Source organism: Ailuropoda melanoleuca, chromosome 16, assembly GCF_002007445.2.
Source record: "Ailuropoda melanoleuca isolate Jingjing chromosome 16, ASM200744v2, whole genome shotgun sequence".
Taxonomy (NCBI): domain Eukaryota; kingdom Metazoa; phylum Chordata; class Mammalia; order Carnivora; family Ursidae; genus Ailuropoda; species Ailuropoda melanoleuca.
This window is the reverse complement of record NC_048233.1, coordinates 39,288,283-39,309,508: the sequence shown is the minus strand read 5'-3', so window position 1 is coordinate 39,309,508 and position 21,226 is coordinate 39,288,283. Positions and strand designations below refer to the sequence as shown.

The following is a 21,226-nucleotide window of genomic DNA, read 5'->3' as shown; positions in this document are numbered from 1 at the left end:
AGCATCTAGAAGGGTGCATGGGATATGATGGTTGTTTGATAAATATTTGTTGATGAATGGGTAAATAATACCAATTACCAACTTTAGGGCTGTTGTGAATATTAAATGAGATAACAACGAAATGCACATGGCGCAAAGTAGAACTCCATAAATCTAGCTGTTTTCTTTTCTTTTTTAAGATTTTATTTATCCATTTGACAGAGAGAGACAGCCAGCGAGAGAGGGAACACAAGCAGGGGGAGTGGGAGAGGAAGAGGCAGGCTCCCAGCGGAGGAGCCTGATGTGGGGCTTGATCCCAGAACGCCGCAGGGATCATGCCCTGAGCCGAAGGCAGACCTTAAGGACTGAGCCACCCAGGCGCCCCTCTAGCTGTTTTCTTTCTTCTTTTTCCCTCCCTCACCTCCTATATCCAATCATTTAGCAAGTCAGATTGACCTCAGCCTCAAAATGAATCCAGAATTCTCTACTTCATTCATCTCTACCATTCTAGTCAAGCCCCCTTCACCTCTCACCTGAACTACAAGTAAATCTCCTAGCTGATCTCCCTCCTTCCCCTCTTGCTCCTGCACCCCTCATTCTTCACAGAGAGATTTATTATTATTTTTTAACCAGGGAAATCTTTTAGAAACACAATTCAGATATTCAGATCATCAACTACCTTCTGGGTACCCAAACTTCTTTACATGGCCTGGTCCCTGCCATCCTCTTAGACTTCATTTGCTTTATGTTGACACACACTCTCTCTCTTTCCCTCGCTCTCCCTCCCTTTCTCCTGGAATTTAACAAATTTATTTTCATCGTAGCACCCATAGCACTGATGGATTCTTCTGTCAGAATTTTGTTCTAGCTGGCTCCTTATTGTCTTTCAGACCTCAGTTTAAATAGGAATTCCTTTGAGAGGAAGTATTACTAATCTAATGTGGTCATTTCTTATTATACCACCTTTTATTGAACTTAATAGTATCTAATATTTCCTTGTTTATATGTATGTCCTTCCAACTAGGTTTTAAGCTTTGTGAGCACTGAGACGTCTGTCATGTTAATCGCTCCATCCCCAAAGCTAGAACAATGCCTGAAACATATAGTATATACTTTATAAATATTTGTTAAATAAATGAATGCATTGATTATCATGATGACAACAAAATTTCAGACGACCTGGCCACAAATTCTAACAACTTTTTCAAGAATAAGAATCGCATTTCCTAAGATCCTGGTAGACTGTGGAAATCGACAATAAAAGATCTGGGGCCAAAGAAGGGGGTTGGGGGGGGTCAGAGGTACTGGAATTTGGGCCTTTTTTTTCCCTATCCAAGGATCTCAGAGACCTCGCAAAACGGAATCCTAGAATCTTCTGAGAAGGAATTCCAGCCCAGCCACAACGGGTATTTTTCCATTCACGATTCTTCTCAGCCACTTCTGCTAGGTTGAAAATGCTCAAACACCTCTAGGACCCCGGGCTCCTTTCTGTTTCTTTATGAATGAACCGGCTCTAGTCTGCGCAGTCGCAGCTCCTGGTTCTCCTGCTCCACGTGAGGCCCACCCTTCCCTCCCGCTGGCGGCCCCGCCCTTATCCTTTCTAATGCACCAATGGCGAGCGGCCTGGGGGGCGGAGCCCGGAGCGGCGCGGCACTGTAGATCCCCCGGCGCCCGGCTCCCTCGCGCTAGTCTTGCTGTGTTGTGATCACGTGGGCAGCTCCGGGCGCGGCGCTTGTTTTGGTTTCCCTCTAGCTTGTCCCTGGCAGCTTCGGGGTGAGCGACTTTGCTGTGCCGGTTGTTGCGCCTGCCTTATACTTTGATCTGCTCTTCTTAGGGCTCTTTCAGCCCGCAGTTCGGCAAGCCCTTCGGGGCCGGCTCCTGCCATGCCGTTAGTTCGCTACAGGAAGGTGGTCATCCTCGGGTACCGCTCTGTAGGTGAGTCTCCGCCTTGGGGAGAGCACCGACGCACCGCGGCTTTGTGGCCAGAGGAGGCGCGCTGTCGCGGGAACGCGACCCAGAGAGGAATGGTGGCATCGTTAGAACGGGGCTGTAGGACGAGGATTTGAAAGGCTGGAGGAGGAAAGGCTGGGGTGGTGGTAGTGTGTGGAGGGCTGCAGGAAGTAGGAGCATGTAAGAGTTAATGTGGGCTTGGTTGCAGAACACCAGTGGTCTCCAGTGTTACCCTGGGAGGGGTGGGGATGGGGTCAGGATTTGATGACGGGGGCGCGGTCTGTGTGGGTGGCAAGTCTCAGGTGTCCTGGTGAGGGGCAGACCTGATCCTAGGGGAATCCCGGATCTTCCCAGGGTTGGGGTGGGGAAAGACGGAAGGAAAGGCTTCCTGCGGCGCTACTGAATGCATCCGGTGGCCAGGGTGCAGAGACCCAGGGCGAAAAGAGGGTGAGGGTAGGCTAGGTAAAAACATTGCATGGCACCCACAGGCTAGGGCTCTAATTTGGGGTCCTCTTTAGTCCTGGGCCACAGCCCGAAAGGACAGAGGATGTAAATGTGGATGGATGATTTGGATACAACTACCACTGCTTCCCACAGGGAAGACATCTTTGGCACATCAGTTTGTGGAAGGCGAGTTCCTGGAAGGCTATGATCCTACAGTGGAGAACAGTGAGTAGATTTCTCCCCTAGGGGTGGGGCAGGGAGGTCTTTGTTGCCCCACCCAATTCCGTAATTTGGGATTTTCCTGGTGCCAAGGGGCTGATTTAATTAACCACTAAATCTAATCTCTTCTCTAGCAATCCTGTTCTATGAGTTGAGCTAGAGTGTGGGTTTTGCAGGATACTGCATCCAGGATGGTTTAGACTAGACAATAAGAACCTTAACATTGTCTCTCCAGCTGCTGGAGAGCTCCCTGGACCTTGTCCATCTATATATCACCCCTAGGGTTAAGAACGTATCGGGGCACACATTGCTAGCCCTACAAGGCACCTCACAGTCAAGTTTTCTTTTCTTTTCAGCTTACAGCAAGATAGTGACTCTTGGCAAAGATGAGTTTCACCTACACCTGGTGGACACAGCAGGGCAGGTACCAGTTTGGGGTAGGGTAATCTAAACGTGGCAGTTCAGTCGTGGGAGATGAAGTCTGGTTGCCTCTGTGGCTCATCTGTAAAGTAGTATTAAAAGAAAAGCATTGTAGCAGCTGGTAGTGTGCAGTGCACATTGGAACTACTCGGTAAATACTTGTGGAATAGAAATGACTGAGTAGGGAGTGCCCCAGGGAGGGTCCCCAGGATGCAACCCACCAACCTTTGCCATCTGACTGTTGTGTATCTAGGTTGATGTTTCTGTTTCTTGTCAGGATGAGTACAGCATTCTGCCCTATTCATTCATCATTGGGGTCCATGGTTATGTGCTTGTGTATTCTGTCACCTCTCTGCATAGGTAAGTGACCAAGGTTACGAGTGGGGGACTTGGGAGGATCTGAGGGCTGTCCCAGAATAAGTTTATAGCTCCATTTCTTGTGTTTAAAGCTTCCAAGTCATTGAGAGTCTGTACCAAAAGCTACATGAAGGCCACGGGAAAACTCGGTAAGTGGCCCTGGGGAATAGAGACATAGTATGGACATGAGGGGATGGAAGAGAGTGGAGGGTCCAAGTGAGGAAGGAGACCAGGACAGATCCTGTCTGATCTGCTGGGGGGGTTGTCCAGCCGTGGTGCGAAGGAAGTTGGGTTCCATGTGGAGTGGGAGGGGTTCCTGTGGTAACTGTTATTTCTTCACAGGCTGCCGGTGGTGCTAGTGGGGAACAAGGCAGATCTCTCTCCAGACAGGTACGGAGATCTCGATAGCTCAAGGTAAAGGAAAGTGAGATGGACTAGCAATCAGTCAGGCTCTAGTCCTGGCTCTGCCACTGATTTGAACAAATCATTTCACCTCTTTTCATTTCTAACGTGAAGGTTAAGACAAGATAACCCTTTTATTGCAAAAGCTGTAATTTCATATTTCAAGCCTCAGTCCTAGGCTTCTGAGTTCTCCTTTTTCTCCTTTCCCAACCCACCTCCCAAAGCTTAGAAGCAGGATGGGTCAGATGAAGTCTAGATTCTATAATTATTTTGCAGAGGACATGGGGACATTGCTGTCTTCCATCTTCATGTTCCAAATGTGCTTCTAGGGAGGTCCAGGCAGTTGAAGGGAAGAAGCTGGCAGAGTCCTGGGGTGCGACGTTCATGGAGTCATCTGCTCGAGAGAATCAGGTGCTTGGCCTGAAAATTAGGGGCAAAATCAGGGTAGCAGTGTTTTTCTTATGGCACTTCTTGGTGGTGAGGATGGTGGGGGAGCGGGGTATACACCTCAGAGCTGGGTCGTATTGGCAACGAACTGACTTTTTTTTTGCCCTGAATCTTTGTCCCTTGCAGTTGACTCGAGGCATCTTCACCAAAGTCATCCAGGAGATTGCCCGGGTGGAGAACTCCTATGGGCAAGAGCGCCGCTGCCGGCTCATGTGAGCCCTCAGGCATTGGGTGGCCGCCTTGATTCTGCCCCTGGCACTTGCCAGGCTCCAGCGGGTGTAGGCCCTTAGGACTTCACGGGTATGGTTGCCAGCTGTGTCCCCGGTCCTCTGGTCACACAGTGTGGTACCCTCATGTTTGCACACTTTTCCAGGCTCCAGTGGCCTGGTTGTCAATGTTTACAATGGGGCAAGGATGTCTCACGGGCACTGGCCTCTAGTCCTCTGTTTTTGCTAAATGAATTGTTACAACCTGCAGGGTTGGGATGTGAGTCCTAAGCAATGTTTATTTAGGACCCAGTCTTCTGTGCAGGTTTTGGGTATTGGCTGGGTAAAGGGAGCTGGGGATTCCTGAAGTGGAGCTGGCTCCCTAGGGTGACAATGTATATATGCAAATAAACTGAGAAATCTTTTTGTCGTTGGCTTCTCTGTATGTGGGGAGAGCTCAGGGCCAATATCTCCTTTTCCAAGGAGTGGTGACTCTGACTTTTGGTGGGGAATCAGGGCTAACCTTTTCTTCCTTCTTCATTCCTGTTCCTTACTCCTCACTCATTCAGGAGGACCATTACCCTAAGACTTACTACTTAGTTTTTCTCACCTTTCTTTTCTGCTAGGTTCTCCTATACAGGTACCAGCTGGCTGCCACTCCCATCCAAGCTTGTAGATGTTCAAGATCCCCTTAACTACAGAAACACCACCCTCTAGTGGCCAGCTGCCACATGCTGACCTAGCTTCCCTCCTGGGCCTTGGCATTCACTGGCACTCAGAGAGAGGCTGAGGTTTGGGGAGGAAGGAAGCCCCTCATCCTAGTGATGTAATAATTGAGAAGGAGTGCAGAGGCAGGGACTGAAGTGTTGGTGAAGATTTTGGCTTTCTAAGAGTTGAGTAAAGTAAGAAATAATGTTCCTGGTGTATATCAATCCTTCTGCTCCCCATGTCCCCAGAGCATTTCATTAAATCCGATGTTCTTTGGTCTTTTCATACCTTTGGTGACCTTTTCACACCCTTCACACCTTTGGAATCATGCTGCTTTTTTAGGTGTCAAAGGGTATTGCTTCTCTTCTTTTTTTTTTTTTTAAGATGATTTATGAGAGAGAGAGAGAGAGATTGCGCTCTTGCATGTGCCTGAGCCTGGGGAGGGGAGGGGCAGAGGAAGAGGGAGAGAGAGACTCTCAAGCAGATTCTGGGGGCTCGATATGACACTGAGATCATGACCTGAGCCAAAATTAAGAGTCGACTGCTCAACTGACCGAGCCACCCAGGTGCCCCTCCTTCTACTCTTTCTTATCAACTGGCCATCTCAGTAAGAGGCTGGACATTTCAGCTAGGAAGAATTGGTCCTATCTGCCTCTACTTTTTCTGCTCACCCACCACCCCCATGAGACCTAGGGCCTAACTGGCCTAATACCTCCTCCAAGGACTTATAAAGGTTACTGGAATAGTATCCTTCACAGGGAGAACACAGACTTCTCTTGCCACCTGAGGAAGTCTGAGGTACTCTGTCAATGCACTTAGTTGGGGAGGATGGGCAAAATCTTAGCAGTGATCTTGCTAGTGCCTGACTCTAGGCTAGTTGGGCTTACAGTTGGGGTGATTGTCATGCTAGTTTTTAAAAGTTCTGCCAGCTGCTTTTGCATCTCTAATCTAGAATCTAAAAAATAAGGGCCTCTGGAAGGAGCCTTCTCCAAAGTGCAACCTCAGTGGTTTAGGATTCTTTTTAGGGTTGTCAACACACTCTTTCCTTACATTAAAATTAGGTCCTTTTGCACATCTGACCTGGAATACTCATTATAGGTTGTCCATGGCCCTGCTGCCATTTCCATGAAGTCTGGGATAGACTTAGAAATGTTTGAAGTTTTCAAAAAGTGTATCAAGCAATTTCAAAGGCCTGATAAAAGTAATGAATAATAATTAATGGCTAGGTTGGAATACTTTTCCACTTAGCTATGTGACCTTGTGTAGTCACTTAACCTGGCTGAGCCTCAGTTTCTCATTTATGAAGTGTAGTTAAACCTTCATAGGGTTGAGGTGAGAATTAAATTGAGGTGATATATGAGATGCTTAGCACAATCTCTCATACAAAATAAACCCTTAAGAAATGGTGGCTGTAGTGTTATTGGATGTTTTTGGTGAAAGTCAGCCTCCCTGCCTCTGGATATAAAGTAGACAGGGAACTTCCATTTTTCAATTTTTTAAACAAGTGTTTATTTTTAAAGATTTTATTTTTAAGTAATCTCTACACCCAACGTGGGACTCAAACTTACAAGTCCGAGATAAAGAGTTGAGTGCTTTACTGACTGAGCCAGCCAGGTGCCCCCATTTCCCAACTTCTGTCTCAGTTAATTTATTCATTATAGCTGGGACAGGTATTGGGTCGCTGCTGGACTTTTCTGCTGAACTAGACCTGATTGGGCAGGGCAGGGTATATGATGCCAATGTGGCTAGCACAGGATATGCCTAGTTCTGACCCCTCCTATGAACCTGGCTGGTTGGCAGGGATTTAGGTTTTCTGCACTGTCCAATGTGGAAGTCACAATTCACATAGTTTAATTTAGTATTAAAATTAAAAATTCCTCAGTTGCACCACCGACATTTCAAAGTGCCCAATAGCTACATGTGGCTAAGCCAAATTAGACAGTGCAGCTATAGTGCATTTCTATCATTGCAGAAAATTCTATTGGACGACACTGTAAACCCTTTCCCACAAAACCAGCCCTGTACCTGATTTGCCTCTTTCTCCACATCCTTCTTAAAAAATTTTTTTTAAATTATATAAATATATATAATCCTAGGAAAAACATGGCCATTGGTTTGAATCATGGATGTCACTTGATGTGGTTCATTGGAAAACTTTACCTATTTTATTCAGCCCCAATCTCATCATAGACTTAAGTTCATGTAGTTCACAACGAGGGTGATAAATAACTACGAATATATAAAGTATCTAGCACATAGTTAATTTGTCTCCTTCTGTTCATCCGTGGTTACAGCTAATGCAGAAAAGGCATTGCAATCCCTTCTCACCCAGACTTATGGGGGTGTGTGGGGGAATGCCTGCAAGTAGTGTTTGGGGATCTTGTCTAGAGTAACAGCACTCCGGCCAGGTAGCAGCAAGGCTCCAGGGTACATTCCCTCTGTTTACTAAAAAAAAAAAAAAAGAAAAGGGGGGGGATACAGGGCCTGAAGGTCCCGAGAGAAAGACTGGGGATGGGAGTGGGAGCACCAGGGAAAGGAAGGAAACTCCACATTTATGTTTTGATGGGGGAGGTGTGTGTGGTGATTGCGGGGGCACTGACTCTTCTTTTCTCACGAGGGGGGTTGAGAGCCAGAAGGAACGACTAGGGGACTCGTCCCGCTTTCTTTCGGGCCCCCGAACGTGGCAAGAACCCACCCATTGCAGCGCCAGGCGCCGTGCCTCACTTTCTCCATTTGCGGACTCCAGTTCCCAGGATGCAGAGCAGCGGCCAATCTCCTGGCTCTTCTTCCATCCCCCTCCCGCTAAAGATTGCCCCTGGTCAAGGCAAGGGGGCAGGTGGTTTCAGGGGCCGAGAACTGGAAGGGAACGGAACTAGAAAGTGGCCGGAGTCCTAGTTTCACCAGCCGGGCGGTGAAGGAGGCAGGTCCAGGGCCGGGGCGCAGAGGAGGGGGGCTTCATTCCCACGTGTCTGCACAGTGGCCGGCCCGGCGCAGTCGGGGTTAACCCAAGGCGGAGGGATCCCGCAGCGTGTGCGTAGAACTGCAGAGTCACAACCTTTCCTCGGAGAGGGCCGTATCCCTCCGCCGCTCCGCTCCAACACAAAATAGGGCCGCGTCTTCTCCTTTCTCCGCTTCTCGAGTGGGGTTCCCCAGGCAAAAGGTCCCCCCGGATCTCGCGCCGGAGGCTTCCTGAATCTCCACGACCGCTGCCGAGATCTTGGGCTAGGAAATAGCCCCTTCGCAGGAACCACCCTACCGGCCGAACAGGAGGCGGAGGGGGGGAGGCGGAGCGGCGCCGCGCTGCACTACTTTCCTCTCCGGTTGCAAATGGCTGCCTCGTTCCCCACTTTCCGCTCAGTTTCCTGACCCCCCGGTGCCGGGAGCCGGGGTTGGGCCATGCACCTCTAGGCCCCCCGCGATCACAGCCAGCCGGGGGTCGAGGGGGTGCCGCCGATCAGAGCCGGCCAGGCCGGGGGCGGGGCAGCTCCCGAGGCCAGAGGGGAAGGGAGGCGAGCGCAGGGCCTGGAGCGGCCGGAGGGGAGCGGGCAGAGGGCTCGCACCGCCCGCCCCTTCCTCTTCCTCGCCCACCTACCCTCCTCCCTTCCCCGGGGGGGAGCAGAAGGTGGGGGGCTCGAAGCCTCAGAGGGCGAGCGCTCGGGGTCGAGGAGCCCGGCGTTGGGTGTGTGTCAGGTTCAGCCCCGGCGGCCCCGCCGGCTCCGCGTCGCCGTAGCTCGCGCGGCCCCGGGGCGCCGGCCCGGGCGGGGAGAGGGGCTCGGCGCTCCAGCGAGGGTCTCACGTTCCATCCGGGCCCGGCGCGGGGCGGCGCGGCATTCCTTCCGGGCTGCTGGGGAGGCGCCTCGACGTTCCATCTGGAGAGCCTCGACGTTCCGCCCGAGCCCGGCGCGGGCGGCCGGGGCGCTGGCCCGGCCCTAGGACTGAGAGGCCGCCCGGCGACGCGGATGCGGAGCCTGCTCGCCCAAGATCAAAGCCACCGGTGCTCTCTTTGTGTCCGCTCGGGCTTCGCCGCCCTGGGGCTGTCCATGGAAACCTAAACTGCTGGAACCCGAGGCAGAGAACCCCTCTTTGGCTTCTTGCTGTTTTTGGGGGAGGAGGGTGGCCACTCCGACCTGGATTTACCGTTCTTGGCCCCCCTAAGCCCCCCCGTGCGGGGGGCGGCTGTGATCGCTCTGGCGGTTGGAGGTCGGGGAGCGGCCCGGGCTCTGGCCATGTTCTCGGATGAGGATTTCTGGATCGCCCTGTGAAGAGGTGAGTGAAGTCTGCCCAGCCAGGGCCCAGAAAGGGTTGGACTGGGGGCATAGCCAGATGGACTATCTTGGCCGGAGCTGGCCTTTAGGTTGGAGAAAGGGGTGCCAGAGCTGAGGAGGGTTCCTTTGGCAGGGTCTGTCAAGGGAACCTGAGCCAGTCGCCAGGGCAGAACTGAGGCCTGGTGTCTGGGGTGTGCCTCTTTAAAGACTGGGGGTTCAGGGAACCACGGGAGTTTGGGAACCTGGCCAGATCGCCTTTCTGCCTGTTTATTTTTGTGTTGGGGGGAAGCTCTGCTAAACTAGGACCCAGGCCCTGATGCCAGCACCAATCCCAGTTGGCTGCTTCTCCCTCAGGGTTCCTTGTGGGTCTTGGGAACAGAACAACTTTGGGAGGGAGGATAGAGTGCCACTGCCAGGTCAGACTTACTGCCAGGTTGGACTTTAAGGTTGTTCTTGCCCATCCGGGCACCCAGAAGCAGTCTCTGGGAGACTCCAGGAACCCTAGGTCTTTCACCAGGCCTTATTTCACTGTGCAAAGGGGAGAGTGTGTGGAAATTGACTAGTGTGATGAAGGGGGTGGCTGGGGCAAGAAGGAGGCGGGGCTGGGGGCAGCTCTGGCCTTGCTGTTCAACTTTAAACTGCCCCTGCCTGGCAAAGTGACCCCAGCGAGGCCTAGTGCTGTCTTAGCCTGCTTTGCCTCCCCTCCTCTGGGGATGGACATAATCTCTAGGGGATTATAGAGGAGGCCGTTGAGATTTGCTCCCTGCAAATGTGGGCTGCAAAAAATGGCTTTTGTCTCCCGCTTTCTCTGGGCCTGGTGTGGAGAGCTGGTTGCCCATAAGTCCCTGGCCAATCCCACAGGCCCCTCCCAGACCTCTCCAACCCTTTTCAATCAGGGACTGTTAACTGGTCCTCTGATCCTGTCCCAAGCCTGCAGAATAGGGTGGCCTGTCCCTCTTTGGAGGAGAAATGACCTGATCAGAGCTGTTGCTGCTGAAGCGTGTGTTTCCAGCCCTGGCAGGAGGCGTTGGGGAGAAGGGGTGTGTATGTGAGTGTACGAAGGGTGCAGCATGAGCCTCATGCCTCTGGGCCCTGGGCTGGGACAGCCCCTCTCAACAGCTGTCATGCTGCCCAGCAGGGATTTGGCCGGTGTGTTTTGCTCCCTCACTCCACCCCCTCCGACATACATAGGCTAGATCCTTTCGAGGCTGGTCTTGGAAAGGAGGAAAATAGGCATTTTGCTCTTGAAGGATTTCTGGGTGGTAACCCTGAGGTGAGAGGTGCTACAGGGGTGGTAGAGTGAGGCCAGCTGTCACCCATGCTCTCTTCTACCTCCTCAGCAGCGTCCCTCCTGTTGTCTGTTCCCAAAGAAGTTCCTTAGGAGGGACCTCTCCTTGTTAGCTGTGGCTAACCCCAGGATGACCCAGAGACTGTCCAGAGGGTCAACAGTGCCAGTGTTGCCATTTGGATTCTTCCTGGAGGGCCGGCCCAAAATGGGGGTGGGGAGAGGTGTGGTTTGATTCTCAGGCTGGGAACCAGGAAGTCCTGAGTCCTACAGAAGAGCTGTTCACTCAAGGGCCTGTTTCAGCCTTTCACCTCTCCAAGCCTCCATTTCCCCTTTGGCTGGGAAAATGGAGTTAAAGCTGTTGGTCTGGGAGGGAGGCAGGGGGGAGAGTGGGTTGAGATGAATCCATGTCTTCTTCCTTGCTGTTTTGGGCCTCTTAGGCCCAGGACTAAGGGAAGCCAGCACAGTTTTACTCCCTAGATCTGTACTTCCCTGGGATCTCTAGTTCCCCAGAGGAATCCTGGCTAGGCATTAACCCAGTTTAGATCCAGGGAAGAAAACCCTTGGTGTGTGTGTGTGTGTGTGTGTGTGTGTGTGTGTGTGTGTGGTTTCTGGCAGTGAAAGATGGGACAGGGGAACCTGTGGTCTTTATTTGTTTTGGTCCGTTCAAGGGCCTGGCAACTGGGACTCAGCATTGGGGTGCAGGTGCTAGACTGCAGGGGTAGAGAAATGGAGCCCAGGCTTCTTGGAGGTACCCCTAGATTCTTTTTGGTACAGCTTGGAGGGCACTCTACTCTTTGCTTTTTGGTCTGTCTTCCATGGCCCCATGAATAAGGCTCTGGCTTTGGAGGATGATGGTACTCTGTCTTCCAAGGCTGGACGAAGGTGGTTTCTGTACCTCCCCGAGCAGTGCCAGCCTTACCAGCTTGAGAGGGCTGCGCTCGGGGGAGGGCAGAGGAATTTGTCCCTCTGGCCTTGTGCGAGGCAGCCCTCCTCCCACCTACTGTATTATCACTGTTGCTTTTTATTTCTTACTGTTTGTGACTCCTTTGGCTTAACTTCGAGAACAGAGCTGGTGGAGGATCTTTGGGGGCATGTAGTGGTAAGGTACCTTAAGATGTACACATTTAGGCAACTTGCAAGTCTCTGGGTGTGGTCAGACCTTGAATGACTGAATAGGAAGAGGGGCCTGGCTGGTGCCCTGACTTCCAACCCCTGCTTCCCAACGGTGGCTTCTAAGGGCCCCTTGAAGTTCCAGAGCAACTTTTCGGTGCGCTGGCCGGATGACCACCCTACTTTCCTTTCAGGTGTGGTTGTGTGGCAGGTTTGGGAAAGAGATGACCTGGGAAGGGAGGTAACATTGTATCTTTCCCAATCTAGTAGATTCTGATAGTGTGAGGGGGAAAAAAGTAAAACAAAATTTCTTTTCTTGTGATATGCCACAGAAGGTGCATTGCCAGTCTCTGGAAATGGAGTGTGAGCTCAGGGAAAGAGGACTGATAATTGTGGTTCTTAGGTAATTGATTCACCAATCCTGGGCACCTTTGAGGGTTGCCCCAGTCACTCAACCCCAGTGGCCAACCACTGGGGTATTTGGTTTGGAAAGAGACACTTGTCCTTACTAAGGTTGGTGTGGCCCCTCTGGTTAAATAAGAGGAGTGGAAAAGGGGGGGAGATAAATTTCTCAAACTTACTTAGAGTTGTTTTAGGGNCCCCTGGGCCCCCCCCCCCCCCATCCTTAGGAGCATTATGCTCTCTTTTCTCTGCTTAAGCCCCTACCTTTCCCATTAAGAGCTGCTGGCACCTATCCCTTTCTCCCTTCTTCTGTAAGATGTCTTTCTTCTTCCTCACCCTGTAACTCTTCACCTCTCTCTTTTTTGTACTGTGCTTAGTTCCCTCTGGGGTTTAGGAAAATATGCCCAAACGGTGGGTCTCAGCCTTCTTAGGTATAACTTTAGTGTGTTTTATTTGGCTGTGGTATAGGCAGGCATATTGTAGAAGAGGGGACCGTTACCCCCCACCCCCATAGTGTGTGTGGAAACCCTGCTTGACGGAAGAGGAAGGAAGCTACTCTGCTCTGCTGTGTCCTCCCCGGTTTAGAACTCCTCCAAGTGGCAGTGTGCTTCCTGAGACTACAACTCCCAGCATGCCTAGCCTCAAGCCTGGCTACACATGCTCAGTAACTCTTAAGGCCCACTTCTGTTAACTACTAGGGACATCTGAGGAGGAAGGGCAGTTGGCGTTGCTAAGGGCAACGACCTGAGGCCTTCAGGCTGGGTGAGATCCTGAGCTCAGTCACACCAGGGGTCTGAGCTGGATTTGGATGGGCAGTGGGGGGAAATTGGGGAGTTTCTTCTGTTGTGATTGGGATCTCCTGGTTGAAACCAGTGGAAGTGGGAGAGATCCATCCATAGCTGGGCTTTAGTTTCAGTAATTTATTCTCCATCCTGCAAGACCTCAGACTCTGTCTCTGGGAGAGGGATTTTTACTGGACTCAGACTTGGGTTATGGCTACTCTTGGGTTGGCACTGACATACCTCTAGGATGGTAGCTAATTTGAGATCCGAAGAAAAAGGCCAGGGAATGGGGCCCACCAGGAGCCAAGAACTCAGACATGAGGCAGGGGGTGGTACTAGGTAGAGATTGGATGTGCTTCCAGTTGGGTGCTATTGCCCTGGGAACTCTTATGTGGTTGGTAGGAAGCGGGAAAGGGGAGTGGATCCCCTGAGAATCCAGAGTGGGAGAATAGGGTATGTGTTTATTTGGGGAGGAAGTAAAGCAGTGGGATAAGGGTTAGGGAGAAAGACTTTCCTTGTCATTAGAACAGGAGTTTGTAGGTATGGCTTTTCTCGGCTTTCTGCAAAGTCTAGTTAGCACTAGCTGTTTTCCTTCTAGGATTCTGGGGAAAGTGTTTAGTTGGGGAGACTTACTGGACATATAGATCTTTCTTTTTGGCTCTGACAGGTCTCCCCGAGAGGGCCCTGCCCAGTCGGAGAGAGGGATGGACAGCCAGAAGCCGCCTGGTGAGGATAAAGATTCAGAACCGGCAGGTGAGGAGGGCAAATTCTGGGTTTGCTGGCAGCCTTCTGTCCTTCCCAGGCAACCTTAGGTTTCTGGTCCTGGCACAAGGACGGGAGCTAAGTCTGTCTAATAGACACGTAATTGGAGGACTTTGTTCTTTGGAACAAAAGGCAAATTGCCATCACTGTGATCCACCAAGGGTTTTGGTTAATCTCCTGGGTCTGAGGAGCAGACTGGTATCATACAGAGGACGATGGCTGATGTGTGCTTCTCTGTCTGTTCATTCAGCTGATGGACCTGCAGCCTCTGAGGAGTCAGGCACCACTGAGCCAGACCTTCCCAACCCACACGTGGGGGAGGTCTCTGTGCCCAGTTCTGGAGGTCCTAGGCTTCAGGAGCCTCCCCAGGACTGCAGGTAACTGGTTTGGGGAAATGAGGATATAAAGGCACACAGAGATGTAATTTGAGAGTTTCAGCTTTCAAGGAGGAAGATTTAGGAAGATGAGTGTTTGGAAATCATAGGCATGCCAAATCATGGGGATGTTAGGGTTGCCTTTGGGCAGGGGCCCGGCATGGTGCTAACGCTCGTATGTCCACAGTGGGGGTCCAGTGCGGCGTTGTGCTCTCTGTAACTGCGGGGAGCCCAGTCTACATGGGCAGCGGGAGCTACGGCGCTTTGAGTTGCCATTTGACTGGCCCCAGGGTCCAGTGGTGTCCCCTGGAGGGAACCCAGGGCCCAGTGAAGCAGCGCTGCCCAGTGAGGACCTGTCACAGATTGGTTTCCCTGAGGGCCTGACACCCGCCCACCTGGGAGAACCTGGAGGTAAGTGAGGGGAGGTGGGATAGCTGACTTGGGCAGGAAACGGGGTAAGGCTGGGTGGTCCTGAGCCAGTAGATTACCTTTTTGCTAACTCGGTCCTTTTTTTTTACCCTTTCCCATTATAAAGGGTCCTGTTGGGCTCACCATTGGTGTGCTGCATGGTCGGCAGGCGTATGGGGGCAGGAGGGCCCAGAACTATGTGGTGTGGACAAGGCCATCTTCTCAGGGATCTCACAGGTGGGCCTGGGGCCAAGGAATTGCATAGGCAAAGGGCAGAGCCAGCAGGGCTGGTGGGCTTCTGAGAGGGTTGGACGAGGAGGGCAGTGGGTAGACAGAGGCGGAGCTGGTGCCTGACCTATTGCTCTGGAGAGAGTGGCGGGCACTGACACTCTGTCTCCACCTTGGCAGCGCTGCTCCCACTGCACCAGGCTCGGTGCCTCCATCCCTTGCCGCTCACCCGGATGTCCACGGCTTTACCACTTCCCCTGTGCGACTGCCAGCGGTTCCTTCTTATCCATGAAAACACTGCAGCTGCTATGCCCGGAGCACAGTGAGGGGGCTGCACATCTGGGTAAGAAGTCCTACCTTCTGGCCATAGGGCAGATGAGGGGCCAAGTGTGCCCCCAGGGGTTTTGTGCTCTGCAGAGCACCGTCTGTATGCCCTGCTAAAATAGAGGTGAACTTTGTGAGCGTAGGGACTTTTTGCCTGTCTTGTTTACCATGGCATCCACAGTGCCTAGAAGAGTGCCTGGCATATATTAGGCAGATACTCAGTAACTATTTGTTGTTTGTTCATTCTCTGTCTCTGGAATGCCTGTTATGTAGAGAGCACTGTGCTGAGTCCTGCAAGGAATCCATAGCTGACCCGTGTTCTCTGTCTCTTCCCACTACAGAGGAGGCTCGTTGTGCAGTGTGTGAGGGGCCAGGGGAATTGTGTGACCTGTTCTTCTGTACCAGTTGCGGGCATCACTATCACGGGGCCTGCCTGGACACTGCTCTTACCGCCCGCAAGCGTGCTGGCTGGCAGTGCCCTGAATGCAAAGTGTGCCAAGCCTGCAGGTAAGAAGAGGGGGGCAGGAGAGAAACCTTAGGTGAAGCAGGGGTTAGGGTTGAAAACGAGGGAAGGAAGGACCCTGTTATGTGCCGTGTGTCCCTGCAGGAAACCTGGGAATGACTCTAAGATGTTGGTCTGTGAGACGTGTGACAAAGGGTACCATACCTTCTGCCTAAAACCACCCATGGAGGAACTGCCTGCTCACTCTTGGAAGTGCAAGGTGAATATCCCCCAATTTTGCCTTCCTCTCCCTATCTCTGCCTCCCACAACCTCGTTTCTCTGTTGTGTGGGGTCCCCTGCTCTCCTCCAGGCTGCTCTCTGACCAGTGCCTGTTTTGCCCGCTTACTTCCCCTAGGCATGCCGGGTATGCCGGGCCTGTGGGGCCGGCTCAGCAGAGCTGAATCCCAACTCTGAGTGGTTTGAAAACTACTCACTCTGTCACCGCTGTCACAAAGCCCAGGGAGGACAGCTTGTCAGTTCTGTTGCTGAGCAGCAGCCCCCTGTCNGGGAGGGGTGGGGGGGGGGGGTTGGAAGTACTGAGACCCGCAGGGGACATGTGAAAGCAAGATGACTTTGAGAGGAGAGCCCCAAGGTGGGCAGTATTCTCTGTAGTATTCACGCCTCGCCCCAGGGTGCGCTCTAGGAGTTGAGAGTTGACGAGAGCCACGGTGCCTGCTCCCCTGTACCCTCTGCAGGTTCTCACCCCCAGAGCCTGGCGATAACCCCACTGATGAGCCCGAAGCTCTGTACGTTGCATGCCAAGGGCAGCCAAAGGGTGGGAACGTGACCTCTATGCAACCCAAGGAACCGGGGCCCCTGCAATGTGAAGCCAAACCACTAGGTGAGTGGGGTTTGAGGGTCCCTGAAAGTAATTCTTGTCTGTTCTGTGGCAAGGGACCGTGTCTGCTTCACCTGCTCTGTGGAGTAGAGCAGGGCTAGGTGGGAGCATAGTGTGTTGTGTCTGCAGGGAGAGCAGGGGCCCAACTTGAGCCCCGGTTGGAGGTCCCCCTAAATGAGGAGATGCCACTGCTGCCCCCACCTGAGGAGTCGCCCCTGTCCCCACCACCTGAGGAATCGCCCACCTCCCCACCACCTGAGGCATCGCGCCTGTCCCCGCCACCGGAGGAATCACCCCTCTCTCCGCCGCCTGAGGAGTCTCCTCTGTCTCCTCCACCTGAATCATCACCTTTTTCTCCACTGGAGGAGTCACCATTCTCTCCACCAGCGGAGTCACCCCCATCTCCCCCACTCGAGACACCCCTGTCTCCACCGCCTGAAGCGTCACCCCTATCCCCACCATTTGAAGAATCTCCCCTGTCCCCCCCGCCTGAGGAGTTGCCCACTTCCCCACCACCTGAAGCGTCTCGCCTGTCTCCACCGCCTGAGGAGTCACCCATGTCTCCTCCACCTGAAGAGTCACCTATGTCTCCACCACCTGAGGCATCTCGTCTGTTCCCACCATTTGAAGAATCGCCCCTGTCCCCTCCACCAGAGGAATCTCCCCTCTCCCCACCACCTGAGGCATCACGTCTGTCCCCACCACCTGAGGACTCGCCCATGTCCCCACCACCTGAAGACTCACCTATGTCCCCCCCGCCTGAGGTGTCATGCCTGTCCCCCTTGCCTGAGGTGTCACGCCTGTCCCCACCGCCTGAAGAATCCCCCCTGTCCCCACCACCCGAGGAGTCTCCCACGTCCCCTCCACCTGAGGCTTCACGCCGATTCCCACCACCTGAGGACTCACCCACTTCCCCGCCACCTGAAGACTCACCTGCTTCTCCACCACCGGAGAACTTACTCGTGACCCTGCCGCTAGAGGAGTCATCCCTGTTGCCACTGCCTGAGGAGCCACGACTCTGCCCCCGGCCTGAGGAGCCGCACCTGTCCCCTCGGCCTGAGGAGCCGCACCTGTCCCCTGCACTTGAGGAACCATGCCTGTCGCCCGCGCCTAAGGAGCTGCGTCTATCCCCTTGGCTTGAGGAGCCACGTCTGTCCCCCCGGCCTGAGAAGCCATGCTTGTCCCCTGCCCCTGAGGAGCTGCACCTGTCCCCTGGGCCTGCGGAGCCCTGTCTGTCCCCCCGGCCTGAGGAGCCATGCCTGTCTCCCCGGCCTGAGGAGCCACGCCTGTCCCCCATGCCTGAGGAGCCGCAGCTGTCCCCCAGGCCTGAGGAGCCGCGCCTGTCCCCCCGGCCAGAGGAACCGCGCCTGTCCCCCCGGCTTGAGGAACCGTGCCTGTCCCCCGTGCCTGAGGAGCCGCGCTTGTCCCCCCGGCCCGAGGAACCGCGCCTGTCCCCTCGACCTGAAGAGCCCCCTGAGGAGCCAGGCCTATGCCCTGCACCTGAGGAATTGCCCTTGTTCCTCCCACCTGGGGAGCCACCTTTATCCCCCTTGCTTGGAGAGCCGGCCCTGTCTGAGCCTGGGGAACCACCTCTGTCCCCTGTACCTGAGGAGTTGCCGTTGTCCCCATCCGGGGAGCCATCCTTGTCACCTCAGCTGATGCCACCAGGTAAGGGGATGTTAATACCCCCTTATCTGGGACAGTCTTAATTCTTTATGGCACATCTAATCTAAGAGCCTCCCTTTTTCTCTTTCTCTCCAGATCCTCTTCCTCCTCCACTCTCACCCATTATCACAGCTGTGGCTCCGCCGGCTCTGTCTCCTTTGGGGGAGTTAGAATACCCCTTTGGTGCCAAAGGGGACAGTGACCCTGAGTCGCCGTTGGCTGCCCCCATCCTTGAGACGCCCATCAGCCCTCCACCAGAAGCTAACTGCACTGACCCTGAGCCTGTACCCCCTATGATCCTCCCTCCATCTCCAGGCTCCCCAGTGGGACCAGCCTCTCCCATCCTGATGGAGCCCCTTCCCTCTCGGTGTTCTCCACTCCTGCAGCATTCCCTGCCTCCCCAAAACTCCCCTCCTTCCCAGTGCTCTCTTCCTGCTCTGCCACTGTCCATTCCCTCCCCGCTGAGTCCCATGGAGAAGGCAGTGGAGGTCTCAGATGAGGCTGAGCTGCATGAGATGGAGACTGAGAAAGTCCCAGAACCTGAGTGTCCAGCCCTGGAACCCAGCCCTACTAGTCCTCTTCCCTCCCCCATGGGGAACCTTTCCTGCCCTGCACCCAGCCCTGCCCCAGCTTTGGATGACTTCTCTGGTCTGGGGGAAGACACAGCCCCTCTGGATGGGACTGACACTCCTGGTTCACAGCCAGAGGCTGGACAGACCCCTGGCAGTTTGGCTAGTGAACTTAAGGGTTCCCCTGTGCTCCTGGACCCCGAGGAGCTGGCCCCTGTGACCCCTATGGAGGTCTATGGCCCAGAAGGCAAGCAGGCAGGGCAGGGTTCACCCTGTGAAGAGCAAGAGGAGCCACGTGTACCAGTGGCCCCTACCCCACCCACTCTCATCAAATCCGACATCGTTAATGAGATCTCTAATCTGAGCCAGGGTGATGCCAGTGCCAGTTTTCCTGGCTCAGAGCCCCTGCTAGGCTCTCCCGACCCCGAGGGGGGCGGCTCCTTGTCCATGGAGCTGGGGGTATCTACAGATGTTAGTCCAGCCCGAGATGAGGGCTCCTTGCGGCTCTGTACTGACTCGCTGCCAGAGACTGACGACTCGCTACTGTGTGATGCTGGGACAGCTATTGGCGGAGGCAAAGCCGAGGGGGACAAGGGGAGGCGGCGCAGCTCCCCAGCTCGTTCCCGCATCAAACAGGTGAGAGGCTATCCGGCCACTGGTTGTGGTCAACGTGATGCCACTGTCAGGGGTGTAGTCCTGTGTCACTGATAGCTTTCTGCCTGGTTTACTGAATCCTAGACTCTCAGAGACCCTTCAGTTCAACTTCTTACCTCTCTAAGGGGAATACTGATACATAGAGGGGGATGTGAACTGCCTATGTTTGTGGTTATTCAGTGGGAGAGTAAGGACTAGAAATTCAGGTCTCTTTAGCTAGCGTTTTTCTTATTGTGCCATGTTGGCCACTCTTTCTCCTTGGGACAGGGGAATGGTATGAGCCGGAGCTACCTACCTGTTGCTGTCTGAGAGCTTGGCTTTTCCCCTGCCCTGCCTGGGACTCCTGGGCCTTATCACCTGTCATGCTCTGTCCATTTGTTTCTTCTCTCCCCACCCCCAAGCCTGCAGACCCAGCACACTGTAGCATTACAAGCTGCTGACTTGCTGTTGTAATCATCCTCTTCCCTCACCCAGGGTCGCAGCAGTAGTTTCCCAGGAAGACGCCGGCCACGTGGAGGAGCACATGGAGGACGTGGGAGAGGACGGGCCCGGCTAAAATCAACTACTTCTTCCATTGAGACTCTGGTAGTAAGGAGAGGCTTCCCATTTCCCAAACATGCTTCAGCTGGCCCCTTCAAGATTAAACACCCTTTCAATCCTGCCAGTCCCCTGCACGCTTACCTACCTGCCTGCTAGCTTAGGGCCTGTCCAGCAGTGTCTGTTCTTTCTGTCCACCTGGCCCCCAGACTTCTCTGAAATCTCTGCTATCGGGCTGAGGCCCAGTTGGGAGCTGGGGTGTTCTTCTTCTTCTTAGTCCTGGCTCCTGGCCTTCGTCTTAGCCAGGGGTTCATGCCTCCTTCCCCCAACACCACAGAGGAGAGCAGCTTAGCGGGGGCAGATTTAGCTGCCTCACTTGCCACAACTCTCTGCCTGTAAGGTTGCTGATATCGATAGCTCTCCCAGCAAAGAGGAAGAAGATGACGATGACGACACCATGCAAAATACTGTGGTTCTTTTCTCCAACACAGACAAGTTTGTCCTAATGCAGGTACCGTACTTGACTGGTGTAGTCCCGTCCTCAGCACTGAGACCTGGCAGACCCAACATTGGGTGTGCGTATTTTGGTGGGAGGGTAAATGAGGAAACCCAAACCAAGGACCTACTTCTGAGGATATCCAGCTAACGAGAAAACACAATCAGGATCATGTTGCTCATTTGTTTGTCCGTCCATCAAATTTCTCTTTAGCGTCTCCTCTGACCTTGGCACTGAGCTAGGAGCAAGGGGTATAGTAGTGAAAAAGGCAAGAAATGGTCTTATTGAAACTTATGGTCTAGGGAAGTTAATGTATCTTTTCACCTGAATAATCTCAAAGCTGGTAAACTTTTGTCAGATATGCTACTCTCTCATCCTGACCACTCTTTGTCTTTGTTACCTTCCTTTTACTTCTCCTTCCTTTTACCCATGTCAGGATGTACCAATTCAGATTCCCTGGTCATGGTCAGATGAGCAAGGCATGCTAGGAAGGAACAGGCCCACGATGGCTAAGTGTCCTAATGATGGGGGGGTGGGTTTTTGGTTCCCTGACTCCCTCCTTTCAGATTAGTGTGGTAGTTGGTTGCTGGGACTGAGATGAGGAGACCAGGTTGGACATTTGGGTTTCTCTGTGTTTCTCTAGGACATGTGCGTGGTATGTGGCAGCTTCGGCCGGGGGGCAGAGGGCCACCTCCTTGCCTGTTCCCAGTGTTCTCAGTGCTATCACCCTTACTGTGTCAACAGCAAGGTGAGTTCAAGGCCCAAGAGGCCTGGGCTGCGGAATGGGGTCAGTTATTTCTTACCTTAGGCCCTTGTTCTGGTCACACTACTTGTGTGTGTGTGTGTGTGTGTGTGTGTGTGTGTGTGTGTGTGTGTGTGTGTGTGTGTG

At 53.4% G+C, this 21,226-nt stretch overlaps 2 protein-coding genes across 3 annotated transcripts in view; both read left to right on the top strand.

Annotated features, from left to right (window-relative positions):
- Nucleotides 1-1,655: 1,655 nt before the first annotated feature.
- RHEBL1 (RHEB like 1) lies at nt 1,656-4,837 on the top strand. The gene is made up of 8 exons (XM_002927189.4): nt 1,656-1,914; nt 2,527-2,598; nt 2,949-3,016; nt 3,290-3,372; nt 3,462-3,518; nt 3,712-3,759; nt 4,101-4,182; nt 4,345-4,837. The coding sequence occupies exons 1-8, from the start codon at nt 1,863-1,865 to the stop codon at nt 4,432-4,434; spliced, it is 552 nt and encodes a 183-aa protein (XP_002927235.1). The 5' UTR covers nt 1,656-1,862; the 3' UTR covers nt 4,435-4,837.
- Nucleotides 4,838-8,208: 3,371 nt separating this feature from the next.
- Nucleotides 8,209-21,226, top strand: part of KMT2D (lysine methyltransferase 2D) — a 38,344-nt gene continuing 25,326 nt past the window's right edge. The window contains exons 1-15 of one of the 2 annotated variants that reach the window (XM_034645511.1): nt 8,209-9,398; nt 13,647-13,732; nt 13,992-14,118; nt 14,303-14,526; nt 14,651-14,760; nt 14,932-15,094; nt 15,417-15,582; nt 15,683-15,797; nt 15,934-16,091; nt 16,274-16,419; nt 16,546-18,084; nt 18,178-19,286; nt 19,779-19,892; nt 20,242-20,352; nt 20,981-21,085. In XM_034645511.1, coding sequence (XP_034501402.1) covers nt 13,684-13,732; nt 13,992-14,118; nt 14,303-14,526; nt 14,651-14,760; nt 14,932-15,094; nt 15,417-15,582; nt 15,683-15,797; nt 15,934-16,091; nt 16,274-16,419; nt 16,546-18,084; nt 18,178-19,286; nt 19,779-19,892; nt 20,242-20,352; nt 20,981-21,085 — 4,236 coding nt within the window. In that variant the 5' untranslated portion in view covers nt 8,209-9,398; nt 13,647-13,683. Of the gene's footprint in view, nt 9,399-13,646; nt 13,733-13,991; nt 14,119-14,302; nt 14,527-14,650; nt 14,761-14,931; nt 15,095-15,416; nt 15,583-15,682; nt 15,798-15,933; nt 16,092-16,241; nt 16,420-16,545; nt 18,085-18,177; nt 19,287-19,778; nt 19,893-20,241; nt 20,353-20,980; nt 21,086-21,226 lie in introns of those variants that run through there. The other variant, XM_034645510.1, reaches the window with a different exon arrangement.

Coding starts and splice junctions, on each gene's coding strand:
- RHEBL1 (XM_002927189.4), top strand. CDS start 1,863: ATGCCGTTAGTTCGCTACAGGAAGGTGGTCATCCTCGGGTACCGCTCT. Junction 1,915..2,526: donor CCTCGGGTACCGCTCTGTAG/GTGAGTCTCCGC, acceptor TGCTTCCCACAG/GGAAGACATCTTTGGCACAT. Junction 3,519..3,711: donor GAAGGCCACGGGAAAACTCG/GTAAGTGGCCCT, acceptor ATTTCTTCACAG/GCTGCCGGTGGTGCTAGTGG.